At 45.4% G+C, this 23,080-nt stretch overlaps 1 protein-coding gene across 4 annotated transcripts in view; it reads right to left on the reverse strand.

Annotated features, from left to right (window-relative positions):
• Positions 1-2,882: 2,882 nt before the first annotated feature.
• The window catches only part of pnpla7a (patatin-like phospholipase domain containing 7a), a 31,351-nt gene continuing 11,153 nt past the window's right edge, over positions 2,883-23,080 (reverse strand). Inside the window, exons 18-36 of one of the 4 annotated variants that reach the window (XR_013811789.1) lie at positions 22,898-23,074; positions 22,316-22,439; positions 20,669-20,782; positions 19,946-20,012; positions 19,168-19,317; positions 18,667-18,730; positions 18,102-18,270; positions 15,205-15,387; positions 14,495-14,613; positions 12,606-12,762; positions 12,145-12,261; positions 11,450-11,519; positions 10,996-11,112; positions 9,891-10,039; positions 9,184-9,336; positions 8,780-8,899; positions 7,326-7,410; positions 6,242-6,476; positions 2,883-6,148 (exon numbers count right to left, since the gene is read on the reverse strand). Coding sequence is in view for 3 of the 4 variants with exons in the window: in XM_079734473.1 (XP_079590599.1) it covers positions 6,349-6,476; positions 7,326-7,410; positions 8,780-8,899; positions 9,184-9,336; positions 9,891-10,039; positions 10,996-11,112; positions 11,450-11,519; positions 12,145-12,261; positions 12,606-12,762; positions 14,495-14,613; positions 15,205-15,387; positions 18,102-18,270; positions 18,667-18,730; positions 19,168-19,317; positions 19,946-20,012; positions 20,669-20,782; positions 22,316-22,439; positions 22,898-23,074 (2,263 nt within the window). In the remaining variant the exon portion in view is untranslated. Of the gene's footprint in view, positions 6,477-7,325; positions 7,411-8,779; positions 8,900-9,183; positions 9,337-9,890; positions 10,040-10,995; positions 11,113-11,449; positions 11,520-12,144; positions 12,262-12,605; positions 12,763-14,494; positions 14,614-15,204; positions 15,388-18,101; positions 18,271-18,666; positions 18,731-19,167; positions 19,318-19,945; positions 20,013-20,668; positions 20,783-22,315; positions 22,440-22,897; positions 23,075-23,080 lie in introns of all 4 variants that reach the window. The other 3 variants (XM_079734473.1, XM_079734474.1, XM_079734472.1) reach the window with 3 other exon arrangements.

Genomic DNA, 23,080 nt, shown 5'->3' on the forward strand with positions numbered 1-23,080 from the left:
TAGGATGCTCTAGAACTACATAATGCAATTCTGGAAGATCATTGGTGATGTGTGTGGAAGAAACAAAATAACATGGTTTAAACCTAATCTTAGAGATTGCATGTTTAATCTGGACCATCTAAAAATGGGTTTCTCATACATGGTTAAGAGTAGTTTTTCGAGAATCCTGGTCAGAGGATTCACTTCCGATCAGTGGAAGCAGGCTTCCAAATTGCCTGGTAAACCAAAGAAACATGGATTTTCCAGGCAATTCTGATTAAGCTGAGATAAAAAGAAGATGAGACTAAAATCCCAGATGGATAATTAGAAAAGAGGAACAAAGACCTCCGGCAAGGACACAGAGAAAGGGCCAGATTAACACACTAAAACCAAACCAACTCAATGACTTTGATGGAGGTAACCATGGAGAAAAGACAAGGAGAAAGGAGAATCCTCCGAATGGGAACACTGCCGCTTCCAAACGGCAAGGAACGTTTCAGTACCGTCCATGGTCCACTGTTTTGGGAACAGTTTGGCGACCCACCTGTGAGTTATAATTCTACCACTGTCCCCTCCGAAGCAATGTCCTACTTACCCATTTAACTCTCTTTTCTTGCCCCCGTTTCCCTCCCATTGCTCCTATTAAAGTCATGGCAAAACGAACCAATGGGCTGGGGCAGATCAGCGCTCATGAATTGATTAATACACATTACAGTATATATATATAATATATAATAAATATACAGGCTCACGTCACGCGTCATTACACATAACCTTAAAACGTCCTTCAGTCGGAGGCTCAAACACTTGAACCTTGCGTACCCCGCCTCCACGATCAGTCTCTAAATCGATTCTACGACCTGTTGCTGCTCCGGAGGAGCAGCACACAGACGCATCGCCCCAGTTTAAACCCCTTCTTTCACAGCACGCACCTGAGCCTAAACCAAGTGCTCAGTCTCATTCTGCTGGCCTTAACTGTGTCCACGGCCTAACCTCCTTTACCTTTTTCTTTCTCAATCCTTGACTATTATCTCCTCTCTCTTCTTTTGTATTGATCCGTTCTAGCCTTGTTTTCAATTTCTTTCTCTCGCTATCTCTGTTTGTCTCAATCCCTCTTGCTCTCTCTGTCTCCATCTCTCTTGCTCTCTCTTTCACTTTCTCTCTCGCTCTCTCCTGCTCTGCCACACTCAATCTCTCACTCTCTCTTTCTCCCTCTGCCTCCCTCTCTCTCCCCCTTCCTCAGACTCTCCATCTCTCTTTCCCTCCCTCCCTCTCCCTAAATCCCCTCCTGGATGCTCATTAATTAGTTGATGAAACTCCCCTTTCCTCAGGAGAGCCAAGCATGTTAAAAAAAAACTCATTACAGCACACATCAGTAGGCAGGGGGATTAATCAACTGTGTGCATGTGTGTACGCACACGTGTGTTTTCCTAAGCAGGCCTACAGGCGTCGTAGATCTTCTATCCTAAGTCCTCAACCAATCATCTCCAGTTCAGTACCAACCTTCTCCAGCCCCACAGAGCTGCCTTATCATTCCCAGGTTCTGCTGACGGGCTTCACTGGAAAGTCACCCAGCGGTCCGGAACAGCCAATTTGTAAAAAAATACAATGCTGTAAAGACTTCAAAACAAATATTCATTTTTTGGCAAAAGCATTTTTTCCCCAAACGCAGACTGTGAGCATAAGTAGTGTTGTGTCAAGTGAATATTAATACCGGGGTGCATGAACTGCCTTTTAGATGACAAAAGAAACAAAGATAACTGTACTCAATCTCCTTCTGGACCTAAATACATTTCAAAGTCCCCTTTATAACCTTTTTTTCATATGATTGACTAAAATGGGCACTTACACAGGTACACATGCCTTCATAATGGATTAATTTGTGCTTATTAAATAAATATCACACTTTTTAAGGTCACAGTGTTGATATTAATTTGTCTAAGAATTGCACTGGGCTCCGGTGTCCATCTCAACACCACATTATAACCACCAGTCTAGCAGGATTCACATAATTAAGTTTACTACCACCACTACTACTACTACTACGATGTCACACTGCTAGAATCTAGGTAACTGTTCATTAAATGTTGGTAAAAGCTCACTTGTTGATGACTAATTGATCCATTTCCTGCAGCCCAAGGAAAACCCATTTGTTATATGTTTTTATCTTTTGTTTTAAGTCTTTCAATACTGTGTCATGAGTGTATAGCATTTAAGCATGGGTTACCCCGGCAGGAATTGAACCCCTAACCCTGGCAGTGTTTATGCCTTGCTCTACAAGTGGGAATCAAACCCCTAACCCTGGCAGTGTTTATGCCTTGCTCTACAAGTGGGAATCAAACCCCTAACCCTGGCAGTGCTAATGCCTTGATCAACCAGTTGGGCTAGATAGGACCACATTATGTGGAAAAATGATGTAATAATATTGCATGTATTGAGATCTTGCTAAACGACCAATAGCCAAACACACCACAAAGGAACAGGAAAACAGGTAAACACATGTAGGACTCCTTCAGTTCATACCTGCCTAGTTTGGCAGTAAAATCTGGTGGACAAAACAGCTAGTTCAAGTAGAGAGGAATACAGGAGTTGTCTAAAAGGTTTTAATCAACCAAGAGTGACAGCATTTTGGCAAATCCTACACCGATTTCACTTTGAAAGTAACATTTTCTAGGCACCATTAAAATGATTAGCTGGACGACGTCATTCCCAGTCGAAGAAAGTAATGTCATTTTCTGTTGACCTAGCAGTAGAAATATCTCCTTGATGTCCACCCTTGTGTTGTTTTATGACATACATGACCTTTACCATTACTCTAATTAAAATAAAGACAGAATACAATTCACGTGAAACTACAAGAGTACAAAGGGTGGTTTATTAGAAAGTTTACACGTACAGGCATATTAGTAAACTTTAGTCAAGTCAAGTTTAACTCATGAGTGAAACGTAAGCCACTTAAGGCACAGTAATGGAAGTAGTGGCTAGTGGTTGTCGTTGAAGGCGTTCACAAGTTCACAGGGATATCAAACAAACACTGACCTCACACTGAATCTTTTACCTCATCCTTATCTTTTTTTAACACACATATGTAAATCGACGCACAATCAAAATAATCATTTGTACAGTTGGATAGATTCATTGTTCTGCTTTGACATAAATTAAGCATTGACACCTAAAAACACTGTCAACTAACTCGCAAACCAATGGGAGAAGAGTTGTCTTCACTGACACTTGTTCATTGGCCCGCTCCTAAATGCTGAGTAATGCTGGTCGTCTCTAAGTAACTGAGTTCAGGCTGCCGTCGCTGCACTGTATCTGGTAATGCATTACATGTTGAAATGTATGGATTTAACAGCCCCCTATGAGTGTTTGGAAGTCTAGCAGGGGGGTTTTCAGTATAAAGAGACTCCATTACCCATAAGGCACTTTGGTACTTCCACTTTTCTCTCTGGTGCCTGGAAGGATTTACCACATCCTTGGATGACAGAGACGTGTGGTGGCTTGGACACGCCTGCTCACACATAAAGTTGTGAGCAAGCTTTAATTGTCTATTCATTAGCATTTCCTTTCGTCTGTTTGCTTATAATTACTCAACCAGACTTGCTGAGAATATGACTGGGTGGCAGGCATTTGAAGTTTTCAACATTGACCTTATCATAAAAATGTGTCATTCTCAGGGATCCATTTAACATACTTTGCATTGAGAAAGAAGGCAGTAGTGGTAGTGGTGTGTAAGTAAGAGCAGACATGTTATTCATTAGCCCAGCCATACATGATTATCTAATTGTGTTAATTACATTACTAATTTAGGTTTAATACAAATCATACACATATACTGTATATATATATATAGTTAGTTGTATTTGGAATCGTGATCAAATGTTTGGTTATGCATGACACAAAACATTGTACATTTATGGGCATATGGCTACTCAATTTAATAAAAAAAATACAGAATAAAAGGAGTTTTTCTCGGTAGGCTTCAACAGGAGTGCAGAAGATCAACTGAGATGTACAAAGTGCCCAACATATCTCGTAGGATTCTTCAGAATAAACTAAAATGTATGCGTTAAAATGAATGTGGGCCACAGTCACCTAGCAGCCATCTTGGCTCTAAACACGTGGTGACTTCTCCTTGCCTCATCGCTCTTCTCCCGAAGCAGTGAAATACGCTCTGGTTGTGCTTGCAATACTTGCACAGACAAAGGGAATACCTCGCTGATTCTATTTTAAGAGAGGTTTTTGGTTTTCTGCAAAGGAATTGCTTCTTCGAGCTCCTAGCACATGTCTACCATGAGCAAAAGAGTGTAAAATTAAATAAAAACCAAAAGTGCCTGATCAGAAGACGTGGCCTAATCGTGCCACACCACACACACACACACACACACACACACACACACACACACACACACAGACACACACAGACACAGACATGTGCGTGGCTGTGGGATTGTCTATTAGGTAGGATCGGTTGTGAATCTCGCCGAGCCGCTCTTCCCGGGACCATAGTGTTTAGGGATCATTGATCATCTGATAGGAGGCAAGGCAAGGGTGAGTTGATTTTCGAAGGCCTCAGGGGGGGCTGGGCTGCGGCCCGCCTCTTCCTCCTGGGGATTAAGACCAGATTAATGGGTTTCAAGTTGAAAGAAAGTGGGGGGAGGGGGGGAGGGGTTAGATTGAGTTCAAATGGCATCACACTAATTACACATCAGGTAGCCCACACCGCAATCACAGACGATAAATCCATTCACAGAGCATCGTTTAACCGCTTAATTAAACAGTCTGTCTATTTTAAGGGGCTCACGTCTCCACTGAAACTATTAAATCGTTATAACAGTTTAGAAATGAGGAGCAGTAGACGTCGTGGATTCAAGATGGCCACCTGAACGGTTGATCGAGCCACTGCTTGGTATTCAATAGGTGTGTGACACACACACACACACACACACACACTCACGAATGGATCTTCTGGATGATGGGGAAAAGCAAGGCAGGTTTAGCCATTTGGTCTCATCATGTGTCTGGGTATTGTGTGTGTGTTAAATTGAGAATGGCAGAAATATGATCAACGATTAACCTGACTATTCCCTGGCCACCACAGAGAATTAATTTGGTTGTCTTAGTTTGCCAGCTGAAATCAATTTAACTACTGCGATTGGTTTAACACCGACCAATCAGTTTGGGCGAGCAATTCTGCTGGGAAATAATATCGGAAAATGCTACCTGTGTCTCGTTAAGACACCTGTGTCTTGTTAAGACACCTGTTACTCGTTAAGGCACAGCTCACGAGACAGAAGGCCACAGTGCTGTGGAGTAATTTAATATAAGGGAGGTCGCTGCCCCAAATAGCCAGCAAGTCATTTCTCTGGTGTTTAAGGCTGAACGCTTTAACAAACCTCCCATCTACATCCTATAATGTTTGTGTTCATGGTTCATCAATCATGTAGCAGATTGGAAAATTCTCAATCTTCAGTCACATTAAGTGATGTTGAACAGCCCGCCAAAGTTAAATGCATTCAGCCAAGAATGGCCGGAAGGAAGAGGGTATCTAATTAGAATTTGATAGCTAAACACCATTGGGAATGCAGTTTTCTAACGTACCATACCGAGGCCTGGGGCCTCTGTAAGAACAACGCGGTCAGTATTGCCAGGATCAGAGCACAGAACATCCCTGTCCTTCATGACGGGCGTCATAATACGTACGTCTAATAGGGCAAGCATTGCATCATAAGATCTTGCCGTTGCATCCAATCTCCACGTTGGACCGCGAAACATTGCGTTTTCACGACTTAGTATTCGAGTTCACCTGAGATCAGGGAGGAAGGATCAATATATAAATCATCAACCTTAGTTTACGCGTCGCAGGAATTGTCTTGACAACATGACCACGGTCAAAATAATCAAAGGCGCTAGATTTCACATATGGGCATTGTAGCTCGTCCCAGACACCACAAGCGTAATCTGTCAACACGGGTTAGGACAGCCCCATCTGACCTCTAAATTCATATTAACCTGCGACACTGAAAGATCGTCTGTGATGTAAAAACGGGTGGGAAACGTGATGCATTTGTGCAATCTGATCCCGGCAAGAAGTTTGGAAAAGTGTGGCCCCTGTGATAAAAACTGCTTAGTAGAGTGTATAGAGCACTGTGGGCCCTTGTAGCACAACCTGGTCAGTAGAGTGTATAGAGCACTGTGGGCCCTTGTAGCACAACCTGGTCAGTAGAGTGTATGGACCAGTGTGGGGCCCTTGTAGCACAACCTGGTCAGTAGAGTGTATAGAGCACTGTGGGCCCTTGTAGCACAACCTGGTCAGTAGAGTGTATGGACCAGTGTGGGCCCCGGGCCCTCGGTCGTACCCCAGTGAGTTCAGCACCCGGTGAGTGCCGCGTCCTCCCCCTGTGTGTGCTCCCCGCTCTGGAAGTGCTGCTGCTCTGGGTCAGACAGAGGGCTCTCCATCGCCTCCTCGTCATAGTCAGTTTGGAAGTCTGACTCCTCTACAATGAGGAGGAGGAGGAGGAGGAGGAGGAGGAGGAGGAGGAGGAGGAGGAGAGGCAGGAGAGACCAGGAGTGACCAGGAGAGACCAGTGGCAGAGGCAGGGACAGGAAAAGGTGTAAAAGACAAACAAGAGGTGGATGAGTTGAGTGACACCAATTTTAATTAGTTAAACAATGAATAAAGAAAGACTTTCCCTTTCCTTGTTAAGAAATGACAGACAGCAGTGAGTTGATTGTGAGTCGAGAGACTTAATTCATTTTAGATCCAATTTGTACCTGTACATCCAAACCGTACCTATTGACCCATCGCCATTTGATGATGATCAGAGGAAGCGGCTACTAACGCCGGACTCGTCGTCGTGTGTGTGTGTGTGTGTGTGTGTGTGTGTGTGTGTGTGTGTGTGTGTGTGTGTGTGTGTGTGTGTGTGTGTGTGTGTGTGTGTGTGTGTGTGCGTGCGTGCGCTCGCGCAAGTGTGAGTGTGTGTATGCGCCTACTGGCGTGGGCATCGGACTATCAACCCATGCTCAAACAGCCGTGACTAACACGCCTTGAACACCAATCTCTGCTAAGAAATCCAATTTCATCTCTGTGGAATACCGCTCAATGTCTAATAGAATAAGAAGAGAGAAAGCCTCTTTTCAAAAACATTGCAAACTACGGCCAAGGGAAGAATGTGGCATGATTCTAGGCCTCGCGTGAGAGGGAAGAGACAAGCACTTCGAATAACTCAAACAAGTCAGTCAAGGTTGAGAGTGTATATGTTTTGAGACATCATACATTGATGTGTGTGATGTCTCCAAAAAAATAGACATTCGGTGTGTGTGTGTGTGCGTGTGCGTGTGTGTACCGTCAACGAGGGAGGGTTTTGTAGGCTCTATGCGGGACACGATCTCTGCCAGGTCAGTGAAGGAAGCGTTTGGACACGTCACAATCTGTGTGGACAAACACACACACACAGACACACACACATACATACATAAAGACTTCATTCATAACCAAGCTAAACATCAGCTCATTTATTGACACATATTTGGATTACGCACAAAATGGCCGTTAAAATCCAAATTCTTTGATCTGTTCTACAAGTTCCTAATCATCTTCATGTTCTCCGTGTCTATCATGTTCCTTATGTTCTTAATCATCTTCATGTTCTTCACTTTCTTCATGTTCCTTATGTTCCTATGTTCTTAATCATCTTCATGTTCTTCACTTTCTTCATGTTCCTTATGTTTCTATGTTCTTAATTTTCTTCATGTTCCTTATGTTCCTTATGTTCCTAATCAACTTCATGTTCTTCATTTTCTTCATGTTCCTTATGTTCCTATGTTCCTAATCATCTTCATGTTCCTTATGTTCTTAATCATCTTCATGTTCTTCATTTTCTTCATGTTCCTTATGTTCCTATGTTCCTAATCATCTTCATTTTCTTCATGTTCCTTATGTTCCTATGTTCCTAATCATCTTCATGTTCTTCATTTTCTTCATGTTCCTTATGTTCCTTATGTTCCTATGTTCCTAATCAACTTCATGTTCTTCATTTTCTTCATGTTCCTTATGTTTCTATGTTCCTAATCATCTTCATGTTCTTCATTTTCTTCATGTTCCTTATGTTCCCTAAGTTCCTAATCATCTTCATGTTCTTCGTGTCTATCATGTTCCTTATGTTCTTAATCATCTTCATGTTCTTCATTTTCTTCATGTTCCTTATGTTTCTATGTTCTTAATTTTCTTCATGTTCCTTATGTTCCTAATCAACTTCATGTTCTTCATTTTCTTCATGTTCCTTATGTTCCTATGTTCATAATCATCTTCATGTTCCTATGTTCTTAATCATCTTCATGTTCTTCATTTTCTTCATGTTCCTTATGTTCCTATGTTCCTAATCATCTTAATTTTCTTCATTTTCTTCATGTTCCTTATGTTCCTATGTTCCTAATCATCTTCATGTTCTTCATTTTCTTCATGTTCCTTATGTTCCTTATGTTCCTATGTTCCTAATCAACTTCATGTTCTTCATTTTCTTCATGTTCCTTATGTTTCTATGTTCCTAATCATCTTCATGTTCTTCATTTTCTTCATGTTCCTTATGTTCCCTAAGTTCCTAATCATCTTCATGTTCTTCGTGTCTATCATGTTCCTTATGTTCTTAATCATCTTCATGTTCTTCATTTTCTTCATGTTCCTTATGTTCCTATGTTCCTAATCATCTTCATGTTCTTCATTTTCTTCATGTTCCTTATGTTCCCTATGTTCCTAATCAACTTCATGTTCTAATTAGGTGAGGGGAAGAGAGCTCCTTACGTTGCTCTTGCTCTGGGTGTTGTGGAAGTCCTCCAGGTGTCTGTCCTTCATCATCTTCTGCACCACCCCGCTGCGGCTCCACACGTCGAACACCGTCTTCCCGTGCTGGTAGCCCACCTCCTGGACCCCACAGTGAGGAGGAACACGCTCGGTCAGACGGTCAGTTCCCATTTCAGACATTGTATTGGACAACACTTATAATGATGACGCTAATAGGGCTAACACTAAGAATGCTAATTATAACACTAATAATCCAAACACTAATAAGGCTAATGTTAATAATGATAACGGAAATAAGGCTAATTCTGAAGATAATAATGCTGAAAATGCTAAAGCTACCTATTCTAATGATAACATTGGATTCAGAAGTAAGAAGAAACCCCCGCATCGGGCCACGGACTCACGGCTATCTCGTCAAACTTCCCAAACTCCAGTGTGCGGTAGCGGTCGATGGGAGGCCTGATGTACTCGCAGTAGTCGCTGTTCTTCACCAGCTCCAGCTGACGCACGCAGCACACGTAGGCCAGCCGCGTCTGGATCTCTGCCATGTTCAACACCTACCACAAGCCAGGGGGTCAACACTCTGGAGAACCCATTAGGGCCTGTACAACCTTCTACAGGCCGTTAGTTACATCATTTCAGTTGGGGGAATGATGGTGAAATATGTACTCATTACAAGGTCTTTGAACACCAATTCCAAGTTTTTGGGGTTGTACTAGCAAAAGAAGTAATAGTTATAGGCCTACGTAGATGAATGATTATGGTTTCGATTACTCCGGTTACAAAGTTATATCTGACAAGGATAGATGTAATAAAAATACACTAATTTTCATGCTGTACAAATAGCTGACATTAGCTTGGCAAAGTGCTGATTTAACACAATCTGATTTCCAGATATTAAAGCGTAATCACAACCGGTCATGTAAACCGACGGCTGGGGCCAATCGTATGATGTATGATAATGTATGAGTACGTGACCAACGCAGACACATAAGCGTTTAAACGCATTAGCCCGATGACAGTCCCCCTTTATAAAACCTATAGAGAATGACCCACAGATTGACAGTCTGAACGCTTCAGCCCCACACACCGCTCAACACGTGACCCGTACCTTGACCTTCTCTGCCAGGGGGTTGAGGCGTTTCCATAGCAGCCACCATCCAGAGAGCGAGTCTCCGTAATTAGTCAGGTTGGTTTCATCCTGGCTGCCCACGTCGATGGCGATCACCACCTTGGCCCCCATGGAGCGAGCCACATCGGCTGGAAATAACACACCAGGTCAGCAGTAAGAGACGGCCGCCCGTATGTCCATAAGTCCATACATCCGTCATCCCACCTACGTATCCGATCTTCCACACGTCTTAAATTCATCACTCCTTCCATTCATCCATCTGTTGTTCGTCTATACATCCATCTTCTACCCATCTATCCATCCATCTTCTGCCCTTCCATCCATCTTCTGCCCATCCATCCATCTTCTGCCCATACATCCATCCATCCTCTGCCCATCCATCCATCCATCTTCTGCCCATCCATCCATCCATCCATCCTCTGCCCATCCATCCATTCATCCATCCGTCCATCCTGGATTGCAACTCACAACCGTTTCGAGAGGGGAGCCAGAGAAACCATTAAATGAACGAGGGTTTTAGTCGTTATGGGATTCAGGCCAATATTTCTAGAGGGGTTCAGAGGTCACGAGTTAAGTAGCCTCTTTGGACGGCGCTAAAATGTGGCCATTTCTCTGGAGTTAAACGCTGCCATTCCTCCGTGATCCGCGTTGCCTCATCCCTTCACTGCTTTGATCCGACACTTAAAATACAGAACTCAAGGTCACCTTACCAAAAAGAGCACAACAACCAGACAGATTTGATTATTTTGACCTTCATTGATTCAAAATGGCGGTGTTGGATGGAGTACAATGCATTTTAACTAAATTAAAAAGAGGAAAAGAGACAACTTGGAAAGAAAGAAAAGAAAGACAATATGAAATGGGCGCCATGTCACATTGTGTTTAAAATATATTTTCAAAAGAAAATAATTCTATATATAAAATAACTATATATTTAAATTTAACCCTGATTCTGCCGTTTCAAGGAACAACTCCATGCACCACAATAAGAAAACCTTATGAATGAACTCGACTTTAAAGTAAGCGGCTGTTTGGTAGAAGATGGATACATCTTAATATCTGAATGGAAAAGACTGAAGAGTACCTGGGAGGTTGTTGATGTAGCCCCCGTCCATCAGCAGGTGTCCGTCTTTAGGGTCGCACAGGGGGGGCAAGTACCCCGACAGGGACATGCTGGCCCGGACGTAGCGCCACAGAGAACCTGGAATAATGGAGGATTATGGAGAAATATTTCATATGATAGAAGATTTGATAATAAAGAAAGTTTTAACAAATGTACAGGATTTCATAATATAGATAAATCCATAATAAATTTGTCATTCCTTGTTGAAGGATGGATGGATTACAATTAAAAAAGCAGTATGTTAAAAACATAATCATAGTTTCGTGCCGTTTCTAGGCTATAAAAAGAGATTCACACAACATCGCTGTCATGGTAACCGAGTGTTGAATCCAGCAGAACATGAAGATGCAGGCAAACTTGCTGGCCACACCAAGAGTTTAACACAACACTTTGAACCAGATACTGCATTCCTTACCGTCAGTGTGCACTCTCATGGCAGAGGCTGTGATGTCCGTGGTAATGTTGAAATATGGGATCCAAAGGTCCTGTGTAGACGATAGATCAAACGTGCACATACACACACACACACACACACACACACACACACACACACACACACACACACAATTAACCTACTTCTCCCCCCCTGCAATTAGAATGATGTATCCTCTCCCGTTATGCAGTACAAACATTCAGGCCAGCCGTGGGCCAGGCCTTCCATCCAATACGATGGCAGGGCTGAGAGGGGTGCAGCATAGGGGAGGGAGAATTATATACGGGCCACATAATTCACTTCACTTTGTCATGGTTTACTCCTTACATAATGCACCACTCTCAACACTCAATAATTCTCGCTGCCTTTGGTATAGTATAAATTAAAAGTCTGCACTCTCCATTACTCCCTACTTAACCTCTCACAGTAATCATTGAGTGTTTCACCACAAGGAATTCACATGGATTTTTCTATACTCAAATATATATATTATATATTTTATGCTCCATACTTTTAAAAGAAAACATTAAACGTAAATATTATCAAAAATAAGGTGAATGACGTCTCAATCATGACTCATACCAACAAGGTTTAAGAGCATATCAGTCTCCACTCTCCCGACTAGGGGGCATCAGGCCCCCTCCAGGACACATTGTCTGAGGACAGGACCCGCGTACCTCGATCTGCTTCAGCTTGAACACCTTGCTGATGCCTGAGTTGAAGGCTGCCCCGGAGAACATGGACGTGATCGGGTACGTCAGATCCAGAACTTTCTTGAACACCGACGTCATCTCCTGCAGCACGTGAATGAATCCATACGTAGATCGATGTCAGTGCAAAGTTATGTTTGGAAAACTAAATTAGGATGATGGACATGCAGATATTTCTGTTGCATCTTCATTTTAGGTCCATCTTTTCGCCATTTGTTCGATTGTGTGTGTTTCTTCCACATCATTAAATAACCTAAATTACAAAAAAAAAATATATATTCTGATTACAGTTATGGGAAAGACTCTTTCCATTTACTTGCGATGGAAATATTGCTTCAGCAAGGGAAAGCTTTTCTACCTTTCCCTCACAACCTTTTTGTATTTGGCTTAGACAAGACACAACCGAGCCACTTCCCCTGGCCCCTCACCATGGCCCACTCCCTGGCCCTCATCCGCATGCGACTGTGGCTCCGGTCCTCAGCATAGAGCGCCCCCATCAGGGAGCCGATGGAAGTGCCCCCTATCAGGTCCACCGGGATGCCCGCCTCGCTGACTGCACGCATTATCCCCACCTGGGAACAGCCCCTGGAGAACACAAAGGCGGCGGTCAGGTGGGCTAGCCTCGGGGTGCCGTTCAGATCTCTGAGTTCACGGAAATTCTCTCTTCAGATCAGACTCTCCTCGCTCCCGTTGACCCTTCACCCCATTAAAAAGGTTTGATGCTAGGACCAATCAGCACTCCGCGGAGGGAGTTGCAGTCCATGACAAACAAGGACAGCAGCAGTCCCCCTGTTTTTTTTTATTTTTAATAATGACGGAGGCCGGGAGAAGTGTAGTAATCAAAACAGTTTTATTCTAAAAAGTCTGAATACCAAATGTAGAAGTCCTCCCTGGAAGGCTTTGCTTATATGAGAAAAGGATTTTGCTTCACTTCCAACTGGATATGGCAGGGGTTTTTGGTTTTTTATCATACAATGGTATGCATAGTTTTTGGTAAGCATACAATGTACAGCGCCATTACGACAGAAGGCACTAAGCTGAACTCCAGCCTTCTGCACTACAGTTACCTCCAGGTCCAACACCATCAATCACCACTTTATTATCATGATATGTGTCCTTCCTTGGGTCACCATTTGGTGCAATAATATATATTCATCTGAAAACGACTCTTATTTCCTCTAACCCGGTCTCATTTGGGTCACCTAGCAACCACGTGGGCAGTTGCTACGCTCGGATGCGGAGCGGCGAGATCGGCTCTCAACGCTTTTTCCTCTTCGTTGATGGCCATTAGAATAATGAGACAAGGAGTCTTCTTCGCAGTCGTCACACACGCACAGACGCCCCCCGGTGTGCGTGTGTGTGAGCTGAGCCAGCATCATTAAGGCCTGTCTTTATCATGTAAATGAATAGTTGTGACAATACTTTGATGCCAGTCATTATGCTGGCAGCCCTGTCTAATGATGTGTCCCTGTGATATTTTCCCAAAGTATCATGGTGGAAGGTTCCAGACCAAGATCTTTAGATAAGGGATCATCAATCCCATTAAGTCGATTTTTAATTGAATCGCTGATCCCTAAAACGTCTGAACGAGTAGTTCTGCTCTAATTTGGTGGCAAACAGGGCTGAACGGGTGTGCCAGGTATACAGAGATCTAAGCAATAAAACAGCACAGTGATTTTCCCAGAGACGGTTTTGTTTACCAATCTATAAAGCCAGAGATGCAATAGTGCTGAATTTTGGCCAAACTGTTGCAGTCATTAAGCAAAACCTTCCCTGCACATTTCTGTTCCACTTTTAACATCGTTATAGAGTCGATTTCATACACTAAACGGTTTCCGTTGCCCTGCCGATTACTCCCCTTTCCTTGAGCTCAGCCATTTTTTAGCAACGCTGCGTTGATTAGTCCTAGAGGCTTTCAACAGGCTCTGGCCGTCCAAGAGACAAAACACCACCTTGGCAGATACAGACGGTCTCACGAGGCACAGAAAAGTTGGAAGCATTTGCACTTTAGGTCAGTAGTGCAGTACACAACGTCATTAACATGACCATTGCTGGATTTAGATTTGTGTCCATCTGAAGTGTTTATGATTTAATATACAACAAACATTATTGTAACTAATCATTGTTGTGTAACTGTGGTATCAGCGGGATAAACCACTCTGGAGGGGGGGTTCTGTTATTGGAGCGTATATACTGTGGCGTTGGTAAGCAAGCCATCGCGACACACCACCCTACCCACCGCCATACATTCATCTCCATTAAGGGCCCCCATCATGGTTTAGTCCCAGCATGACGCACTGGTATTGATCCAGCCTACCTGGCCCCTCCTCCCCCCAGGATGATGGCGATGGCGTTGCCCGTGAGGACGCGGGCCAGGCGGGAGAAGTCTGAATGTCTGTCGGCGGGCTTCTGGAACACCCTCTGGTACATCTCCCTCTGGGGCCGGGGGGAGGCAGGAGAACAAGAAGACAGAGGGGAGAGAGTGTGTGAAGAGGATACGTGACGGGGGATAAAGCACCGGGACTGAACTGTAAGTGGCACACACTATGCATTTATGTTATATAATATATATACCTGTCTCACTTGAAAAGCTATGTAAATGTAACGAATTCATACACATTTAATTATTTGTATCTATATCTATATAAATATGACTTCAGCCCTTTCCTTCATGCCAGTCCAGTAAATGGTAAATGGACTGCATTTATATAGCATTAAATATATAGCGCGTTCCTAACCAGTGGCCACTCAAAGCACTCTACAATGTTGCCTAAAATTCACCCATTCATGCACACATGCAAGGCGACAGCCAGCTCGTCTGGAGCGGCTGGGGTTAGGTGTCTCGCTCAGGGACACTTCGGCACGCTCATGCTATCGAACCAGCAACCTTCCGCTTACCCACCAACCCACTCTACCTCCTGAGCCCCATGCCGCCCGCATACACACACACACACACACACACACACACACACACACACACACACACACACACACACACACACCCACCCACACCCATCCACCGCCTACCAGCTTGGGCAGGCTCCTCTTGGAGAAGACCCTGCGGGGGCAGGACAGGTGGTGGTGCCTGGAGATCCAGCTGCGCATGTTGAGCCAGTGGACGGTGCCGGCGGGCGGGGGCCCGTCCTCGCGGTGCAGCAGGACCAGCTGCTTCTGGGCCCGCACGGCGCTGCGCTCCAGCATGCGCTCCAGCTAGCGGCGAGGAACAGCGAGACCGCCGGGGAAAAGCAATTGCGTGAGGGACGGTGTTTGAGACCGCATCCCTCAAGGGGATGTTTTGAGGAGAAAAAAAAAACGTATAAAAAAAAAATACACAAGGAAATGGATTTCAATATCTTAAAAAGGTGACATATTATGCCACCAGGGGTGAGATTGATTAGCCGTTACAAGCCGTTTTGAAAATCGGCCTCTTCTGACATCACAAGTGGGCGTGTCCACCTAGATGTATGACGGATAGGTGAGCAACGTTTGCTACAGTCCCCTGGGTAGGCTGTTAGACTGATCTATCCAGCACACATCAAGGTGGACAGGCCCACCTTTGACGTCAGAAGATGCAGATTTTCAAAACGCCTTGTACTGGCTAATCACACTCACAACTGGTGATATAATATTTCACCTTTAAAAACGTCTTATGTTCACAGGGATCCTAATTGAGCGATGGGTTTGATGGGGACAGGTCGTTATGGGCCGTTTCTAGACCAAACCTTAAGTGACGTCATCACGTGGGCGTGGTCAGATAATGACGGATCAGCTTACCAGCCTACCCAGCTGATCCTCCATCGTGTGTCTGAGGTGGACACGCCCCACGAAGTGGCTAATCGCCATCACATGGCGGTATAATAGACGCCATTTAAGGGTTAATGTTACTATAGGACGGAGAGAAGGGCCGGGGGTAATGAGAGAAGTGAGTCATCCTGAACGGTCCTTTCTAAGCTCCTCTCCAGCCTATCTTCGTGTGCTAGCGGGCGTCAGTGCTCAGCCCAGCCTCTCCTCCATTAAACAAAGAGCTGCAGACACACTCATCGCTCTTTGAAACCTGAGCGACTACAACTTAAACCCTTGATGATATTACAATTGCAAGGATAGACCTGGGCACTGTTTGGAGCAGATTGCTTTGTTGTTCTTCCTGCCCTGATACAGCGCTAGTGCTGCGACGTTTGGTGGCTGTGTTGTGGTCATTGATCAGGATGTAGTCCTGTGGTTTGAGACCAATCTGCGACGCAAGTCTGACTGCTCTGCGGTTACTGTCGCCAGACTTGTAGCTCACACCAGGGAAGGCTCGAATGTGATAAAATAGCTCTGAATCAAGAATAGACCTGCCTTTGCTCACACCTTCAGAATGCACCTTGCCAAAGACTGTTGCGTCAAGCAGGAGTTTCTATTTCGATCGTCTTTTTCTTCGCCATTTAATTTGTCGCCGTATTGTGTAAAAAGAGTTCATAATAGTAAATAGGACAGTTTTTTGCCTCCTTCACTTTGAGAGCAAGCTTATAAAGCATAAAAACCATGGAGCATCCAACAGATCCAGACCAGTTCCTAGTAGAGATGAGAAGAACTCCAGTCTCGGGATTCTTTGCTTCTGCAATACGTGTAAATGTATATATATGTATGTGTAAGGCCACGTTCATTAAAGAAATTAAAAACCATAACATTTACATATCTGCAATACCCTAGTATTGCAGTCCTTAGCACAAATCTTGTGGGAGACAGCAGGCCTGACTCTGCTAAATGTTCTAAGTGTTGCTTAGGAAAATTATGAATAGTAAAATGTGAGTTTGTTTGTGTGTGTGTGTGTGTGTGTGTGTGTGTGTGTGTGTGTGTGTGTGTGTGTGTGTGTGTGTGTGTGTGTGTGTGTGTGTGTGTGTGTGTGTGTGTGTGTGTGTGTGTGTGTGTGTCTTGGAAGATAATATCCACACAAAGCTATGACTCATTCTGTGCCCAAAAGAATATTGATCCTTATTTCCATTCCTCTCCTCATCTCCTGTTTAAAGTGAACACATTTCTCTTCCCTTCAAATTCCCCAGCCTCAGAGAAAACCACTTCCATTTGGTCAGTCGAGCTGACCAAGCGGGCTTTTGTTGAACGGATTTTCTCTTCTCTCAACTTCCTCCATAATCTCCATCCTCCTTCATATTGCTCAGCCAATGTTTCTTCTCCCTGATTGCTCCAATTTCTACCACTCTCTCCCTGATTGGCCCAATGACCCAAGCCCCTTGAACCGCCTGCTTTGACGTGCACACAATGTGATCCAAACCACAATCACGCCCATATTTCAATTGTACCGTAATCCCAACTCAAAATGTCCAACTGCCATCAGTTTCATTTCTCATTTCCCCTCGGGCATGACGTCCACTTTGGCAGCTCTCCTAAGGACGAAGGGACGTGTGAAACGAAAACGTCCAGAGATTGTGTCCTCACTGAGGTTAACACTCGCCGTCTGAGCTACAGTCCCCATGTTAATGAAATGTGGGGCTGGTTTTGGGAACAGCAGCTTAGCACTTTAGAAGACATGTCCCTCCCTCTGGACCACTCGTGTCTGTAAGGACAAGGAGGAGGCAGAGTGCTGGCGGGCCATGCTACGGATGGAGGCCTCCAGGTAGCCTGCGGATATTGGGAGCAGCAACCCGGCCACTACACCACCCAACCAGCCCCCTTGTTCTGAGTGTCCAGTGCAACACCGTCCTACCTCTGACCCCTAGGAAGAGTGACCCATCTACTCTGACACACAGACATCCATCCATCCCTCTGCTCCTCTCTCTTGCCCCCCTCACCCAACTAGGGTCCTGCCTCCCCCCACAAGGGTCCTGCTCATCCCCCCCCACCAGGGTCCTGCCCGTGCTCTCACCCACCCTGCAGGGTCCTGGCCCCCCCCCCAGGGTCCTGGCCGTGCTCGCCCCTCCCCTTACCTCCCCGACAGCGGGGTCCTGCTCCCCCAAACCCACGATGATGATGCAGTCGGCCTGGCGGATGCAGCGCTGGGTCCAGGGCGTGAGGCCGTTGTCCGTCTGGTAGAGGACGATGCGATGGATGTCTTCCTGCTGTCCCAGCCAGCTGGACAGACGGTACTCGTGGACGCTGAGGACAGACAGACAGCGGGTGAGTGTGAGTGAGTGTGTGTGTTTGTGTGTGGGGGTGTGTGTGTGGGGGTGTGTGTGTGGGGGTGTGTGTGTGTGTGTGTGTGTGTGTGTGTGTGTGTGTGTGTGTGTGTGTGTGTGTGTGTGTGTGTGTGTGTGTGTGTTCATGGTCGGCGGCTTAATAGAAAATAAGAAAAACAATTGTAAAGCTTTTTTGTATGCCGCTAAAGCACTCAAGTACCTGAAGTGAATGCAATAATAGAGCGAGAGAGAGAGCGAGAGCGAGAGAGCGAGAGAGCAAGAGAGCGAGAAAGCGAGACCTTCGACAACAGAAGGAACAAGGCCGCTACAGAAAGGGTATTCACGCACAACGCGTGACGAATAATGACCATCTCACCTGTCCAGAGCGGCGGCCCCCAGACACTGCTTGATGCAATCACTGTTCAGCAGCAGAGTGGGACCTGCAACACACAGCGGTCGACCTGATCACTCTGCACATGGCCTGGACCAAGAACACTCGTCTTAACGTGCCGTGGTGCAACGGCTTAACCTAAATTAGATGTGACCTCAATTAAACTAACCTGGATAAATACGTCAATAATAATAATCTTGTACCACAAAAGGGGCTCATTTTTGTGTAAGTGTACATGTGTATGTGAGTCCCTGTGTGTGCGGAAGTTTCTACCATGCCAGACCAGCCGCAAACATCGGTCAAATCAGCTGGCAACTTTTATCTTCCTCCTGGTCAACGTGCGTTGGACAAAAAGCCCTCTACAACTCGGATCTAAATCCGTCCTCTCGGACTCCATAACCCGAATCTCCCCCCCGCCAGTACAGACGGTACGACCTCTATACAGTCTCCCGAACCCTAGGGTTGACCTCATGGCCTTGGGCTCACCGATGGCCAGGAGGGCGAGCTGAAGCTCCAGGGTGAAGGCGGTGAGGGGGACCTCTTCGGACACGGGAAGAACCGTCACGGTGCAGAGGTTGGAGGCCTGGTTACCCGCGTCCCATTTGCTCCCTGGGGTGTGAAGGGCCAGGCTGCGGGCTGAGGGTCGCGCAGACACACACACACACACACGCATGTGCACACACCCGGACACAGACACACGCACACACATACACATGAATGCACACAGACACAGACACACGCACACACACACAAATACACGCATGCATAGACACAGACACACGTACACCCACGCACGCACACCCACACAGACACACACACACATGCACGGATACACACCCACAAGCATGCACAGACACACACGCATGCACACAGACACACACGTGGACACAGACACAAACACACGCAGCCACATGCACACAAGGACGCACACCCACATGCACACAAAGCCGCACTCACACGCACACACACACAAAGATAGACACACACATCATCGTGTTGGTTTACAGGGCTCTGACAAAATGAGCTAAACGAGGTGAGTGTGTCGACAGCCAGAAAGACAGAGGGAGAAAAACACGTGTTGTTTTCCATTCACTTGACCTTGATAGAAGGCCCCACAATGTACTGTTGACTTGACAAGAGACGGAGTGCCAGTGATTCTCCTCAGCGACCAGGGGTGTACACACGGCTGCACATCGGTATTCTGCAGCTAAATGTACAAACATCTATCACTTGAAGATAAGAACACATGCACACACACACACACCTGTCAGGGGGCCATTGACTTGCTGGAGGATTTTCTGGCCCAGTAAGTGAATCAGCCGGGTGACAACCTGAAATGCAGAGCAGTGCAGGTTGTTATCGGCTCTACCGGCAGTTTCATCCACAACGACAGAACAAGGAGCAACATAGGAAACAATGCTTTCAAACATGAAGCCCTAGTAAAGCCTTACTACTTTAGCTTTTTCTAATCTGTTATTTCGATACTGCACATACATGCAATTTAAATCATACACAAACCTTAAGCACCGCAACGGAGGGAACTTATTTTGCATGTATACTATGCAATATCCTATCCCTATTGATTTATTTTTTAAAAATGAAAAAAAAAGTGATTATAAAATGAAAATGGGAAAAGCGGACTGAGCGAGACCTCGATAAATTACTTCCTGCTGTCAATGATCAAACATTTATGATGAACTGTACAAAACGTAAATTGTATGTTTTATATAATACGTTTTTCAATTTTTTTATAAAAAGTAAGTTCTCCAGACACCAGACCTGAGGTCCCGCCTACCTGAGGAACACCAGACCAACCACCCAGCTCCCCTGAGGTCCCGCCTACCTGAGGAACACCAGACCAACCACCCAGCTCCCCTGAGGTCCCGCCTACCTGAGGAACACCAGACCAACCACCCAGCTCCCCTGAGGTCCCGCCTACCTGAGGAACACCAGACCAACCACCCAGCTCCCCTGAGGTCCCGCCTACCTGAGGGAACTTCCTCTTGATGGAGCTCAGCGCTCCCTGCGGCAGCTTGGCCAGCTCAGAGTCCCGCACCGCGTGCACCGTTGTGGCTCGGTTCTGATTGGTCAGGGCCTCCACCTGGATCACAACACAACAGGTGTGAACATGATGCCTGAGGAACGCCGATGCACTTGTGTGGTTCTGTTATTAAAAGACATCACTCAAATAAAGTGCCATCTGTGTTCCACTTGGCAGATGCTGATTTGATTAAATGTATTTAATATTCTACGTTTTCAAATAAATCTTGTTAGAATAAAGTAGGAGGCGTCCTGTTGCATCGGTCTTCTGCAGTACAAACTATATTCTAACAATTTGTTTTCCTTACACAGACAAGGACCAGAGGGAGAGGACAATATGATAATCACTTGAAGCAAATCAAATGACGTGTTGGAGTCAATGTGCTAGAGGAAAGGAGGAAAATGACACCAACCCTAACTTCAGGACACTTTGGACCGAAATCAATACCAAGTAACAAATACTGGAGACCACAATACTAATCATAACCCTACATTCACACGATGATTCGATTTTTGTAACATCCATAAATATCCTCACAGTCTGTGCCACGACACACAAAAAAAAACATGCGAAACTGAAACATCTGATCGAAACGGGGTGGAGCGATGACGTCAACAGAGGCTACATTTATCTCAGAGTGCCATCCACCTTTCATAAACATCTTAATTTCCAGCGTCTCTGGCATTGGAACTGAGCCTCAGCGTTAACGGTAACCATGGCACCCGAATGCCAGTGCATTATTATTAGGATCTGTGCAGAGATGTAGAGCACATCAGCCACCAGAGGGGGGGGTGAGGAATGGGGAATAGACTTCAGCGTGGACTTTTGACAGGATGGACTTTCGCAACAGCTTTCAACGGTGTCAACGTTTTGTAAGGTTTAAGGTTTTATCATATATAAACACACACACACACACACACACAAGTGTATGTTTTTATTTTTTGGGCTAAGTTTTAGGAAAGAACCTCTTTTACCCATGGTTACGGCCCACGCCAACTTTATGATACTTTTTTAGTACCGTGGTTGTGTAACCGTTATCTGCGTTAATAACTGCGCTTTTGTATATAAAATCCGCCTCACACCCTAGCAGTACTATTTGGTTAAAGCAGAACTTCTGATCCAGAAGTTCTACTAAGTTATAACAGAACTTCTGATCCGGCAGTCCCACTGTGTTACAGCAGAACTTCAGATCCAGCATATCGGGGGGAGGGGGGGGGGGGGGGGGGGACTTATTCAAATCCCATCTTCCAGAAGGGGATTTGAATAAGTGTGATTTTACAATGTCCCATCTACACAGTGTTGATTAGAATCCTTTGCAGACACCTTTCCATAGTCTGCTCCAGCTGGCCGAGTTTGTGTTCCCCAATTGGGCGCCTACAGATCTCCGTCTACAGCCACGTGATTGGTCAATACAAAGATGACGCAAAAGAAAGATCGGTCCAACTGAGTTCAATCAGATTGGAGCTCGCCTGCCATCAGACATTAGATGATTCATGGAAAGTCCAAACGTTCATCTAAACTTCAGATGATTCATCTAAAGCCTGCGTTGGGAGACCAGCAACCCATCACCAGGTTTTTGTTTCATGTGGTTACCACGCCGATGAGGTCTCCTCGTCCGTACTCCCCCGTCAGCTCCTTCTTGCCGTCGTCCTTCTGGATGACAGAGCGCAGGCGCCCGCTCAGCACGATGTAGGAGCTGTCCGACTTCTCTCCCTGCCTGAGGCACACACACACACACACACACACACACACACACACACACACACACACAATTAGAAATCGTTTGTTTTCCTACTGATCATTTGAATTTGCCAAACATACAACAATCAACAAAAAGTATCAAAAAACATGTTCAACGAATAAGAATAAGGAATATAAAATCAACAAAACAAAAGCCAAAAACGTCATTCGAGGAAATGTATGTAAATCTAAAGACTGGTACGAATAATTGTGTTCATGTCCCAGTGGGACCACCTTGAGGACATGATACAGTAGATTCTCTGGATAAACGTGTCAAACAAACTAAAAACGTGTATCCATTCTCCATTTCTTTTTTTTTTAACGATTTACTATGCCCGGAGAGAGCGTTGAACGAGGACACTTGCGGGCGACTGAAACCAGGTGAACCGTGTCCGCCCGGGGCGAGGCGTGGAGAACGCGGAGCAGCGGGCCCACCTGTACACCGCCCTGCCGGCCTCCACCGCCACCCAGTCCAGGGCGAAGTCGATCTGCCGCACGAAGGGGGACATCCTGCGGACAACCGTGTGGGCGATGTTCAGCAGCACCTTGGGCTCCACCCGCATGATCCTGCACACACACACACACACACACACACACACACGCACACAGTAGCTTTAC

The sequence above is a fragment of the Pollachius pollachius genome, assembly GCF_949987615.1.
Source record: "Pollachius pollachius genome assembly, chromosome: 4".
NCBI lineage: Eukaryota > Metazoa > Chordata > Actinopteri > Gadiformes > Gadidae > Pollachius > Pollachius pollachius.